The sequence below is a fragment of the Mandrillus leucophaeus genome, unplaced genomic scaffold (genome assembly GCF_000951045.1).
Source record: "Mandrillus leucophaeus isolate KB7577 unplaced genomic scaffold, Mleu.le_1.0 Scaffold1218, whole genome shotgun sequence".
Classification (NCBI taxonomy): domain Eukaryota; kingdom Metazoa; phylum Chordata; class Mammalia; order Primates; family Cercopithecidae; genus Mandrillus; species Mandrillus leucophaeus.
The window spans coordinates 321,752-335,435 of NW_012100521.1; the positions used below are offsets into that span (position 1 = coordinate 321,752).

Genomic DNA, 13,684 nt, shown 5'->3' on the forward strand with positions numbered 1-13,684 from the left:
ATAGATTTATCATATCCTGACAATGAACTACAGATTTTTTTGTTCCCTGCTGCATGCCAGGATTAGGGATCATGTCCGGTATTTGTTGGATGAATGAAAGGATCATCTAAATAATACATTCCAAACTCTGCACTCAGGCTTTCAAACTCCTTCAGGATGTCACTAGACCCATCTCTGCAGCCTCATCTCCTATGGGGCCATTTTGTGTTGAAGCTTAGTGGGGGTGTGGCCAGGGCTGGTCTTGGCAGTTTTGTGGCCACCATGACACCTGCAGACCAACCAGATACATATTCTGTCTGCCACATGCATGTGTCCAGTCTAAGCACTAGTGTCCCTCCCTCTGGAGAAGGTGGTCACTGATGAGTGGTACTAAGGAGCAATTGGAGGGGGCCCAGCTATGAAGAAAGAGGGGCCCAGGGACCCAGCTACTGGCAGGATGTCTAGAGATGAGGCTGCTCCAATACTAGCTGCCTCCTGCGGCCACAGTCTCACATAGACCGAGCCTACACTTGCCACTCTGGGCTCAAGCTGAGATGGATGCAAGCTCAGCTGGAGGGCCCAAATGGGGTGCCAGGCCTGAAGCAGCCCTGGAAGCCTAACTCTGCCCCAGGCCTGTTGCCTGGCTCCAGAATCTTCCCTCAGCCAGAAGCTCCAAGGGCTTCACCCCGCATGCATTTCCCCAAATGGCAGAGTGGATGGCTCCCAAGCCTGAGAGGCCTGAAGTGCGTGCTCCCCTCTAAGGATTTCCAGAAGAAGTCAGGGTGCAGTTCAAACAGTCAAAAGCAAAGGCTGAAATCCCAGCATGGTTCCTGAGAGAAGGCCACATAACCCATGCCCCTACCTCCACTGCTACTCATATGCAGAGAGCCACAGGCTCCAAGTGAACACTGCCCGTGTTCTGAGGCTGGGGGGCCCAGAAATGCTCAGAGTCAGGCAGGCAGTGAAGGCCCATGGGTTCCCAACTTCCTCCCACTGAAGCTTGCCTGTCTGGCAGGCCCTAAGTCCCTCTGCTCCAAATCTTCTCCAGCAACCTTCCCTGCCACTCTCCTAGGAAAGGACAAAGTCCCAGCTGCTTCAGGACAAACTTTGTGTGGCACTCAGTGATTCCACCCTCCTAGAGCCCCAAATAATTTATTTGACTGCTTTAACAAGGGACAAAGTTTCCCAACACAGCCACTTTCCTCAGCTCCCTCGGCAGACCATGCACATGAAGACCCATGTCAAGCCAGGTTCTAGGGCCTACACACTTTTCACGGACTCCAGCCCTGTACCCCCATGGAGGCAACTGGCCTGTGGTCACAGAAAGGTATCAGCCCAAGGTCAGCCCCTTTCCTCACCAATCAGATGGCTTCAGAGGCAGGGGATCTCCTGACCAGTCAGCATCTGTTGGTCCTTCTGCACAACCTCCAGTCAGAGACAAACCACTGGGGGCTCATCAGCATCTGGAGCTAAGAGAGATCTCCTGCCATTCCTGCCCCTCAGGCCAGCGGGGCCCTTGAGCCCCTGACAAATTAGCTGCAGCCTCCAGGTCAGAAAGCTGCCCCACCCTGCCTGAGGCCAACAGGGGAAGGTGGCAGAGGCCGAGAAGAGCTAATGCCCATAGCTAAGGCAAACTCAAGATGCTGCCCCAGAGTGTCACCTGCCCACTGGAGAAACTGGCCTGTGTATGGGCCCTGTACACCCCAGGCTGTTGGCAGGCGAGGGCTGGATGCTGGGCTGCCTGACTGTGGAAGCTGCTTGCCTGCCCAGATCCAGGAACCAGCCCCTCCCAAGCTCCCTGAGGAGCCCTCCCTTGTACGGAGCATGCTCAGAGCTTTGTGTCTGGGGATTCAACCCCACCAGCTCACAGCTCTGGTGTACTTGCCTCCAGGTCTTGGCACAATCTCAGCCAGTCCACCTGACCTGAGGTCAAGCCAGGGAGAAATCTGAGAGAAGAGGTACCTGGGGTAGGCCTGGCCTGAGGGGGAAAATCCATACCTCCTCTGCCAGGTCCCCTGGACTTGGCCTCCAAGAAGGGTTGGGGTTAGGGAAGGGAAACAGGGCAAGACCCTTGGGGCGGTGAGCTTTGGGCTCCTTTCCAAGAAACCAGGATTTCAGGCTGCTCCTGGGTACAGCAGAGCCCCCTCCCTGCACCCTCATGTACCCCTCCTCACACGCCCACCTTCCTCTTCCCACCTTCCACCAGCTGCCAGGAAGCCAGCCTGTGACAAAAGAACTGGAATATTGAGTTTCAGCTTTTGCCCAGGACTGGCGGAGGACCAGGGGCCCACTTGGCAGGGCAGGAAACTACATAAATGGAGGATTAAAGCTTTGCCCACCTGCGCAGCCAGCTGGGAAGACAAGCCACTCCCTCAGGGGGCTGTTAGGAGTGGCTTAAATGACATCCTGCGTGCAAAGCCTGGGGTACATACAGGTGTGCATAATCTTCATGGAACAGCATAGAGAGTTTGCAAGGATACGCACTAACCAAACCATGGGAAATACTTTGGTGGAGGGACTTGGCACTTGGGGTGCAAGGGACTGTGTTAGCTAGGCCTGGAATGTTTGCCTTTTGGGGGAGAATGTGTTCATGAACAACTTGTGTAATTAAACATTTTTAAGATACAACGTGTATGGCACAGAGTAGAGGTGCCGTAGGAAGCAATGAATAGAACTGACTTCCTTTGGTAGGGAAAGGTTTTCAACAGAAGGCACGCCCTAAAGGCCAGGAGGGGAAGACCAGGGCTAGAATCAATCTCTGGGGACCCTAATCAGAGGCCATCCTGCCAGTCCTTTACTTGTTCCAGGAGTACAGAAGACAATGCAGGCTACCTTGTGCCCTCAAGAAGCTACTGATCCAGTGGAGGACTGATGTGTACCCCTCTAATACTAAGCCTGGTCAGCCCCTGGGAAGCTTCACAGACTAGAGATAAACAGCATGCCAGGAGAATCCCCTCCCCTACCCCCAAGTAAGAATGAGTTCCTTCCCTCATTCATTCACCCACAGCATCCTGCTTCACCATGGGGAAGTTCATGGCTTGCTGAAGGAAGGGGTGGGCTCAGGGTGGAGGGGTTGGGCAAGGCAAGGACAGGTTGGCAGAGAAATGCAATCAGATGAGCAAATGCTCCAGGTGGGTCAGAGCCAGAGGGCCAGGCAGGAGGTGCCAACTTGCCTCCTGGCGCTCTGCCCCCTGAGCCTCTGTGGGTCTCCCAGGGGCTCAGGAATCACAGATGTGCCAGCCCCCACAATATGGTCCCCATGCCCCTTAAGGAACATTGCAGAGGGGCCCAGCCTGGGCAGCTCTGACTCCAGTTCCTCGTAGGAGCTTCCTGAGGTCTTCTAGGTGGGGCAGGGAGTTCTAGAGATAGAGCAAGAATGCCCATCTAGGAACTGGCCCCCAGCCCTGCTGGGAACCAGCCAAGTGGTCACACAGAAAGGCAGGGTGGAGGCCCAGTCAAGGGCTCCTTATGAGCTCATCTGGCTCAGGAGACGTTCCTCCAGGGCACTGCCATGCTGTTTGTTTGCAACTCAGCTAAATTGCTCCCAAGGGTGAACCTTTGTTTCACAACATATTTTCAGCCAGACTTTTTCTGCAACTATGTCCATGTCTGTGCAGGCTGACAAACACTTAGGTCCCAAAGGGCAGACCCAGCCCTTCCCAGTTGCAGCCTCCTCTTCCTCTGAGCTTCCTGTGAGGCCTGACTGGGGCAGGAGAAAGGGGCAGCCCAGGGTAGACAGTGTGAAGGCTGGACTCATGGCAGTGGGATCCCTGGGCTGACAGCAAGAAGCTGCACGTGCTGCCCCTGCTCCATCTCCCTGGTTCCCTTAATATTCCTCTATATCTTGGGTCCTGGTCTGTCCTGAGGCTGCAGGAAGAGGAGGGGCAGCCTGCAAGGAGGTCCCCCCATCTTCCATCTAACCCATGGGTGACTCCTGGGGCCCCAGGGCCCATTTGCAGAGGACAGGGAACACCCCTGGTACTCCCTGGCCCTCTTGGCTCTCCTGGCCAGAAGTACTCATATCTGGGTGCTGCTGTTTCCCCATTCTGCAGAGGGGCTTCCTGTAGCACTTGATTACCTCTGTGCTCTGGGACCAGAGAGAGAATCTCCCAACTGTTTCTTTCCTAGGTGTCCTTTTCTCTGCTTTGAGCAGGGCCCAGGCTCCAGGGGCCACGTACCTGGTGTCCCACAGAGCTGACAGGAGGCCCTGCATCCTCATCTTAGAAGTATTGCAAGCCCTAGAGTGTCAGGTGTGGAAGAACCCCCTCATTGTATAGGAGCCCATGAGGACCAGAGAGAAAGATGGGGAGCAGGGGCAGAGCAGGCTGTGGGACTCAATCTTCTCTCTCTCCCTCTACTCTAACTTCCCTCCCTCTGCTGCTCTGTGTCTCTGACTTTATCTCTCTCTCTGCCTCTCCCTTCCTCCATCCTTTCTTCTCTCCTCGCCCCTCCTCCTCTCCCTGTCTCTTCACTGTCTCTCTGTCTCACATACACAGGCACACACATTAATTTCATACCTAGTGACTAACACATTCCCCAATCTTTATAGATGGAGAATCCTTGACAGATTTGGGGGATTAGGGAAGGTGCACTTAGCAACTAAAACCAATCGAAAGTTCTGGGTCAGAGACATGTGTGTTGATCCCTTGGTCCCAGGGAAAGGGGTTGCAGCTCTTCCATAGGCCTCCTGCAGCCAGGCACATCTGCACTGTGGTCAGGCCCCCATATGGCAGGCAACATTCTCCACCTCTCAGGCTCAGCCCCACTGGACGACCCGGCTATTCACCCTGTCTGAGGTGTGCTTCATGGGCTGTGGACCCAGAGTGTGTGGTGGGTAGGGTGCGGGGTATGTGTAGCTCCTGTTCAGCCTGCAGAGCTGAGGCAGGACCTCATCTCTAGTGAGTCTGTCTGCAGGAGGCAGGCCAAACCCTAGCGTAGGACTCAGGAAAACTCAAACCACAGAACTCACACCCAGGCCCTGTCTCACTGGATGACCCAGGTACATGTTTCCTCCCTCTGGAATTCAATTTCCTCTTGTGCAAATGAGAATGTTTCTGGTCCCTTTCAGGAGATTTCCTCTGATTGCATCCCTGCAACACAGTCCAGACATGCTCCCAGAACCACACACCCACAAGCACCCATTTGCATCAGCCCAACAGGAAGAACTTTGCAAAGCTGGGGCTGGGGACAGTGAGGCGGGGAAGGTGAAAGGGAGGAGGAAACCAGGGCACCTGGGGCAATGGCAGAGGCTCAGTCCCAGCCACAAGGTCTTTGTGAAGAGGCGCTGTTGTTCCTCAGTGCACCCCAACCCCACTGTTGCCCCAAATGAGTGCTGGACACAGGAACCTCAGCCACAGAGTTTTGCTGCTATGGCGGAACTTTTATTGAGCATGATGTTTGCGCAGAGCGTTGTGCACGAGGTGGAAGCAAATGAGGGAGGAAAACAAAGCCACACCCCTGCCCACAGAGGATGGAACAGAAGGGCCGCTGAGGTCAGGAAGGCAAGGTTGCCACTAGGTGTTACTGTGGCGTCCAGATGCCGCCATGCTCTTCACCCTTCAAAGGATGGCATCTCAGCCCATGCAGTCCTCCTCCACCTTCGCAGCAGCCAGGACCTCCCAATGCAGTGACCTGACCTCCCCAGGTAGGAGGCCTAACCAGAGTTGAAAATGACCCTGACGCTGCCTGAGGGCTGCTGGGAGATAAAAGGGGGATGGGCAATGGCGGCCCAGGGAAAGAGGAAAGAAAGAAGGGGAAGCAGGGAGGGCTCCAATACGTAGGCCGCGCGGGGGCGATCACTGGTTCATCCACAGCCACAGGTTGGCTATGCTGGCTGACACCAGCACGGCGATGATCAGGGTCTCCCTCTGGCGCCAGGTGGCGCCCTGCTCCTCCAGGGCGCGCAGACGCCGGTTGACTGCATATAGCTGCAGAGGAGCCAAAGGCAGGACTGCTGAGCCAGGCTCTTCTCCAGAAGCCCACAGCTCAGCCATCGGAAAAGCATGAAGTTAAAGCAAGAAGGGGCTTGATTGCCCTTTGGCGGTGGAGCGGGGAGTGCCCCTAGTGAGAAGCAGGGGGCTGGGCCAGGTCCGCTGGACCAAAGACTTGGCTGCTGCGTCTGCAGGCCCTACTTCTGCCTTCTCCCTTGATGCTCACTTCCATTCTCTGGAAGAGGCCAGCCCATTCCAGCTGCTCCGGGGAGCCAAGGGAGGAAGGGTCTCCTCCTGAGAAGGTCTGGGTTTGATTTGAACAAAGGCGACCCCTCTCTCAGACTGTTGGGTATCACTCTCTCTCTGGACATAGAACACTTATCCTTGTATGTTCCCTCTTCCTTTACCTTTTATCGGCCCCTATTCCCTGCCAGCATCTCAGGGACAGCAGTAGGTTTGAGATTGGACATCTACCTGGGTCAGAGCCATGGGGATGAGGAGGAAAAGGAAGGGAATCTGCCCTACCTCCAGCGCTAAAGGGAAAGATGACTGTAAGGGGCTACAAGATCCCAGCTGTTGAGCCCTGACTACTCCAAGGCATTGTGATTCTGCTTGCACCCACCAATTGGGTCCCTCCTCACCTGTCTTCTCATGACTTCCATCTCCAGTACATTGAGCTCTTCCAGGCTAGTCTGTGCCACTGCATCTGTACCTGGGTTGCTGGGAGAGAAAAAAGACAGAGGGTCAAAGCTGCTGGTGGCCCCGGCAGGACCTGGCAGTAAGCACAAGAAGGCAATGAGGTCAAGCAGGTAAGGTCAGGAACTTCTTGGACAGTGACTATGAGCCCCCAGTCCTCTCCCATGGTAAAGAGGGCCTAGGGCCTTGAGGACTGGGAGTCAGCCTGAGCTAGCCTGAGCCAGCCTGGCCCAGCCTGGCCCAGCCCAACTCGGCTAGCCCACAGAGCACTGGGATGCCCCAAATGGGCAGGGAGCCAGGGTGCTCATGGTCTCTGACAGGGAGGCATTCCAGGCCCTCATGACTCCGTCCTGGCCAAGCTGCTCACCAGCCCCTCCGCCCCACTCTGGGCCCTGTCTGAGCAGCCAGGGCCCACAGACCCTCAGCTCTTACCGATCATAATGGAAACGCATGCCTTGGAAATTGCCAGGGTACTCCTGGAGATGGGCATCCCCATGGCCTGATTCTCTCAGCATTCTGGGCATTGGCAGCTGGGACCCCTGAAGAAAGGAATGATCAGTAAAGTAGCCTGCCCAGCCCCACGTGAGTGGCTTCCCCAGTTTGCCCAGAACCAATGGTGCACCCCATGGGGAGTCACATGGTGCCTGGTCTCTGGAATCAAGGGCTGGCAGCTTCAGGCCTCTAGGAAAGCTTGGGAACTCCACACAGGCTGCTGGCCACCACCCCACCCGCACCATGCTCCTCAGTAGCTCTTGGTCATCCAGGCAGGCTGTGGCAAAAGAAGAGCAGTGACAGGGGTCTCTGTCCTCTGCAAGAACTTTCACATGCAGGTATTAGCTGAGAGGCTGAGCAACCTACTGAAGGAGAACGTAAAACCTTGATTGGCAGCCCAGGCCATTGAGGCCTGGCGAGGTGCCTTTACTTCCCAAGGATGCATGGTAAATGTCAGGGCTAAGGCTAGAACCCTGGCTACTGGGAAACCACCAACTCCTCTGGGTAAGCCCAGCCAGCCATCCCTGTGGCTTTCATTTTCATCCATCTGCCAACGACTCCCTAGTGTGTATATCTCTGCCCCAGAGCCCTTGAGCCAGGGCTATCTGATGCCTTTGAAGAGTCAGTGGGGGATAGAGGAACAGAGTGTGTTTTGGCTTTTGGTGCCAGACCTGCCTGGGCTCAAATCATAGTTACAGGTTTCCAGTTCAAGATGAAATATTTCACAAGCTGCTTATTTAACACACACCACATGCCAGGGACCATGCCATCCTCTAAGCCCTTACCAATACTAAGTGATTGATTCCTCATCACAACCCTGTGAAATGGTATCATTAACATCCCATTTTGAAAGTAGGGGAAACTGAAACACAGAGAGGTTAATTAACTTGTCCAAGTCACACAGCTAGTAAGTAGCAGAGCAGTAATTTGAACCCAGGACATTTCAGTCCAGAGGTTATATTCTTAACCATTACACTATGATGTCTCTCATATTTAACACTCGTTCCTGTTAAGGCTCTGCTAAGTGCCACTGAAGATAATAAAACAGTTTAAACCCATAAGAAGGAAGACAACACAAGAGGCATCAGCTAATGAAAGGATTCAATAGAATTCTGGAATCCAGGAAGTGTCCATGGGGGAACTAGGCCTCAGTGTGGATGGGAAGCAGATGGGACTCAGCTGACAAGGGAGGCCCCCGCCAGCAGCATCCAGAGAGGACTTAGACCTGCAAGGACAATGGCGGCATATCACAAGAAAGGAGAGGAGGGAGGAAAACAGGGCCTTTAACTAATGATCTGTGTATGAAGCAGTCATCCGCACTTCTCACTCTTGGCTGGCAGCCAGGTACTTACCCCCAAGCCAAAACCTGAATCAAATGAATAAGAAAGCTAGGGTGAAAGTGACACAAAATAAAACCCTCTTCATTCTGGCAGGGTTCAGGGTGCCCCACGTGACAGCCAGTTCCTTACCCGCTTACCCTGCTGAAGTAGAGCCTGCCATTTGAAAGGCCTGACCGAGATGTGCAGAGTCCTGGGTTAGCTCTTCTATTTGCCTCATTCTTACAAAAAAATAGACAACCGACGCTCACTTGTCACCTGAGAAAGATCTGCAGCCCTCTTCTGTTCTGAAGTAACAACATCAAACTGAAGGTGGATCAATTTCTGTGTAAAGGATTTTCATAGGAACTTTGCCACTGCACTCTGTTTGTTGCAATAATGCAAAACTAATCTCTCTCAAGAGGAGCACACAGATAGTGGTGCAACATTTTTATGAACAGTAGTTCATGGTCACAATATTTTATTTTCTTAAGATACTTCAAAAATTGCATTAAAAAGATAATGGGAATTAGAGGGACCCCATGACTAGAATTTGATCAACGGTGTCTCTTAGAAAAATTTTCAGACCATTGCTTGATTTTCCTATAAATTGGAATCAGAAGGACAAAAAAAAATTTGAGAGATTTGAAGGCAAAAAATAAGGATGAATGGCTGATGGCTGGATTTTGTTTGTTTCAGATAACATAGTTTGTTGTTAACACACCAAGTCCCAACTTCTCTCTGTTAATCATTTCAAAAAATGTCATTTTTATTTCCATGTAGTTTTAAAGGCACACTACTTTTTTTCCAAGTCAGCAAGATAGCATTATTAACTTTTCTCACCTTTGCATATTATGGTTCTCCTAGAGACAGTTCCATTAACTGTTTTATTCAAAAATAAAGGAATGAATGAATGAATGAATGGAACTAATAAATTAGATTTCCTCTTTCTAAATTTAATTTATAAATTCAATATAATGTCTATATTTTCAAACAGTCTACCTCTAGCCCTCATAGTCAACTTTAATTAAACCAGAGAAACGCATGCCTTGGAAATTGCCAGGGTACTCCTGGAGATGGGCATCCCCATGGCCTGATTCTCTCAGCATTCTGGGCATTGGCAGCTGGGACCCCTGAAGAAAGGGATGATCAGTAAAGTAGCCTGCCCAGCCTGTCCTCTAGTCTCAGGGACGTTGGTGGCTTGCAGGAGCCTGACTTCCTGGAGCAACTTGATTTGGCTTCTGTCTTTGAACACAAAAAGCCAACTCAATATTTGACTTATTTTTATTCCCAGGAAATCTCTAACTTGCAAGCTTTTTTTCTCATTCTTCACTGGGGCTACCCAATAAATCATTTCAGCAATCAAGTCTCCCTCCCTCTCCAACCTTATTGCCCCCCAATAACTTTCAAACTTTACTGTGGTAACAGTAAAACCACCATTTTCTAACGCTTTCCCTCATCCACCTGAATGTGGTGAAAAACATTGGCTACGCAATGATGGGATTCATGATTCCCTAAAAGGGTCAGGTCTACCTCCTCTGCAAAATGGCTCAGTATCCTTTGCAACAATGTGGCCAGCATTTTTCTAGAAGATTCAACACCCACAATGAATGTAGCTTAAAGAATTGGCTACAGAACTGTGGGACTCACATGATTTCCTGGAGCAGTCAGACCTCCCTCCCTCTCCAATCTTGTTGCCTTTTCCCAGCAGCCTTTGCAACAGCATAACAACAATTTTGGTAAAACTTTCCCTTACTCACAGTGAATTTAGCTAGCTAAAATGATTGGCTACAGAACTGTGGGACTCACTTAATTCTCTAGAATAGTCAGGCTTCCCTCCCCATCCAAAATGACTGTGTTTTCCCAATATCATTTGCAACAGTATAGCCACTATTTATTCTAAAACATTCCTTCACCCATATCGAATGTAGCTTAAAAGGACTGGCTACAAAATGGTCAGATTCACTTTCCTGGATTTCTTTTTTCTTTCTTTCTCTTTCTTTCTCTCTCTCTTTCTTTCTTTCTTTCTTTCTTTCTTTCTTTCTTTCTTTCTTTCTTTCTTTCTTTCCTTTCTTTTCCTTTTCCTTCCTTCCTTCCTTCTTTTCTCTCTCTCTCTCTCTCTCTCTCTCTCTCTCCCTCCCTCTCTCTCTCTCTCTCTCTCTCTCTCTTCCTTTCTTTCTCTTGCTCTGTTGCCCAGACTGGAGTACAGTTGCATGATCTCAGCTCACTGCAACCTCTGCTTGCTAGGTTCAAGCGATTCTCATGCCTCAGCCTCCTGAGTAGCTGTGATTACAGGCATGTGCCACCATGCCCAGCTAATTTTTGTATTTTTAGTAGAGACAAGGTTTCACCATGCTGGCCAGACTGTTCTCCAACTCCTGGCCTCAAGTGATCTGCCCACCTCTTCCTGCCAGAGTGCTCAGATTACAGGCATGAGCCACCATGCCAGACGACTTGACTGGATTTCTTAACAGCCAGAAAGCGTAGAAGCCTCACCTGAGTTATTGTGTGTATACACACACACGCACCACACACACAATTTTAAATACAGGAAGCGTTATTTCACACAATGGATTTACAGAGTGAAATATTTATGTACTCCCCATGCAATATTTGTTTCAGGCATTCTGAACTCCCAAGGTTGCATCCCAAGCATAGGAAAGGATGACCCTGACCTTTGTGTCCTCATTTGCCAGCTTGGAACACAGGAGCTTCCTCCTCCTCACAAGTCAATGTCTAGCCCTGCCTGACCTGGTCAGGCTACAGTCCCTACAACCAGTACTCCCAACCCCAACCTGGCCAACATGTGCTGAGGACCCCATGCAGTACCATTTTCTTGGATCGGGTGGCAGTCATATTCCAAACTCGTTTCGCTGAAGCAGAGCCAGCAGCTTTTTGTTCCAACTTCTGCCTCTTCTGGGAGGCACCCAGGGACCGAGATCCATGCTCCATCATTTCTAGAGAGAAGAACAGAGACCCCAGGAGCACCCATAGAAGTTGTACCAGGGCTTCTTGGGCACAAAACACACCAAAAAGAAGACAGAGTCCCCAGCTTTCTTGGGAATCACTCAGCACCCATTAACCACTGTCCACCAGCTGATCCCAGGTCTCAGTTTGTTCCTCTGTTCAAAAGTTAAACAAGAATTTCCTGAGGGCTCAGCTCAAGACTAGGTTACTCTCCAGTAATCTAGAGAGCAATGACCAAGAACAAGATTCCAGCTATCAAGGAACTGACCATCTGTTTTGTGTATAAGAGTGAATGACAGGTGTAAAACAGAAGGTCTATCCTTGCAAATGCAGACAGAGAGATGCAGGCTCCATAAATGATCAAAACAGGGTAACATAGTGGAAGGAAACGGCTCCTTCTAGAAAAGTAGGAGACAACAATTGAGGCAGGGACCTGAAAAAAATAAAGGACCCAGCCTTGGGAAATTGAGGGAAAGAGCATTCCAGACAGGGGAAACAGCAAATGCAAGGTCTTTGGGGAAGAAGCAGGCTTGGAGCATTGTAAGAACAAACATAAATGCAATGTGATCTGGATCCCTTTGTGTGCTATAGAAATGGTATTTTCTGTCTATATCATAGTATGAAATGTTTTGAGGAGGCTGATACAATCTTATAGATCATGGAGTCTGGATTTTCCTCCAAATGGCAGGAAAATGAATTCGAGGGTTGGGAGAGAGAATTGATCTCTGGTCTCATAATTTGAGCCCTCTGAGTATTTTGCAACAGACACTGTGGTGGCTTGGACAAGGGGAAGACAGAGGGACCACACATGTTGTTCCCATCCTCCTCCCTCCCAGGGCAAAATGCTCACATCATCTATCCCTTTTCTCCTAGATCCCTTACCATCAACACACAAATCCTCAAAGCCCGCCCAACACACAGATGTGCAAACACTTCCATGCACGCATGCACCTTTCCCAACACACACATGCACAGGTACAGACATGTATCTACACAGTTGGCTGTAGCCTAGGGGTATTTTAGGGGATCCTCACCCGCTATCACCAGGTGCTCTTGGTTTTGCCCTTGGCGTCCACGATTCAGTTCTTCTGTCAGGGACATTTCCATCTCTGCCTTGGTGTTGGGAGGGCCTCCTGCCATCACAACCAGCTGTTCACTTGTAAGCTATGGCTAAGGATGTACAGGGTGCCAGGAACAGAGGAGTCACACTCAGAAAATCACCTCTTCCTGGAACAGGAGCTCAAGGAAGATATAGTCAGACCTGGGGGTGGAGCAAGACTCCCTCTCTAGGCTAAGGCCTTGGACTCAGCACTTTCTGTTTCTATTGTATCTTGTTGGCTAGGTCCGTGGCCTTCTCCTTGCTACTCTGTAAGCAACTTAGGAGAAGAGATACAATTCCATGCCTTTGACTGTGAGAACTGCTCTGGCTCATGAATCTCCATATTTAGCCCATGGGGGGAAGGGTGGGGTCTACCCTCCATCATTTCTATGAAGAAACAGGGATTGGCACAGGGTCCAAGAGCCAGGCAGTGGCTACAGCAGAGTTAGGTCCTAGCAATCCAGGCCATACCACACCTTCAGAAGGGATTCTCTGGAGAGCATATCCTACCTCCCCCATCCAGAGTCCCCAGACATGGGAGGTAGCCTTTTTCTGAAGTAGGTCAGACTAGGCAGGAGCCATGAGAACAAAGGGAGAGAAGGGTAAGAGAGGTGGGACCTGACTGCAGCCACTAGAACTCCCAGGGGCCTCAGGCCTTGCACCTTCTAAGTCCCAATTCTCCCTCAGTTTCCCTACTGATTAGACCACTGTGATGGTCAGGTTTATGTGTCACCTGGCCAGGTTCTAGTCCCCAGTGACTCCTTCAAACACTAGTCTAGGTGTTGCTGTGGAGGCATTTTGTAGCTGTGGTTGGCATCTACAACCAGTGGACTTGAAGTAAAGTAGAGACACATCCTCGATGATGTGGGTTGGTCTCACACAATCAACTGAGAGGCCTGAAGAGCAAAGACTGAGGTTTCCCAAAGTAGAGGTAATTCTACCCCAGGACTGCAGTGTCAACTCTTCTTTGAGTTGCCAGCCTGCCAGGCTGCCCTGCACATTTCAGACTTGTCAGCCCCACAATCGCATAAGTCAATTTATTAAAATAAATTTATATATACTTGTGCATATGCAGATACATACATACATACATACATACATATATACATCCTATCAGTTCTGTTTCTCTGGAAAACACTGATTGCTACAACAACCTATGGTGAACCCTTCATTCTAGGAAACAACCCCAGAGCCCCTGGGGGAAT

General features: G+C 50.7%; 1 protein-coding gene across 1 annotated transcript; it reads right to left on the reverse strand.

The window, feature by feature from the left end:
- Nucleotides 1–5,338: 5,338 nt before the first annotated feature.
- FATE1 (fetal and adult testis expressed 1) lies at nt 5,339–12,632 on the reverse strand. The gene is made up of 5 exons (XM_011971381.1): nt 12,415–12,632; nt 11,243–11,370; nt 7,038–7,144; nt 6,551–6,629; nt 5,339–5,906 (listed from the first exon to the last, which is right to left on the reverse strand). The coding sequence occupies exons 1-5, from the start codon at nt 12,518–12,520 to the stop codon at nt 5,775–5,777; spliced, it is 552 nt and encodes a 183-aa protein (XP_011826771.1). The 5' UTR covers nt 12,521–12,632; the 3' UTR covers nt 5,339–5,774.
- Nucleotides 12,633–13,684: the final 1,052 nt, after the last annotated feature.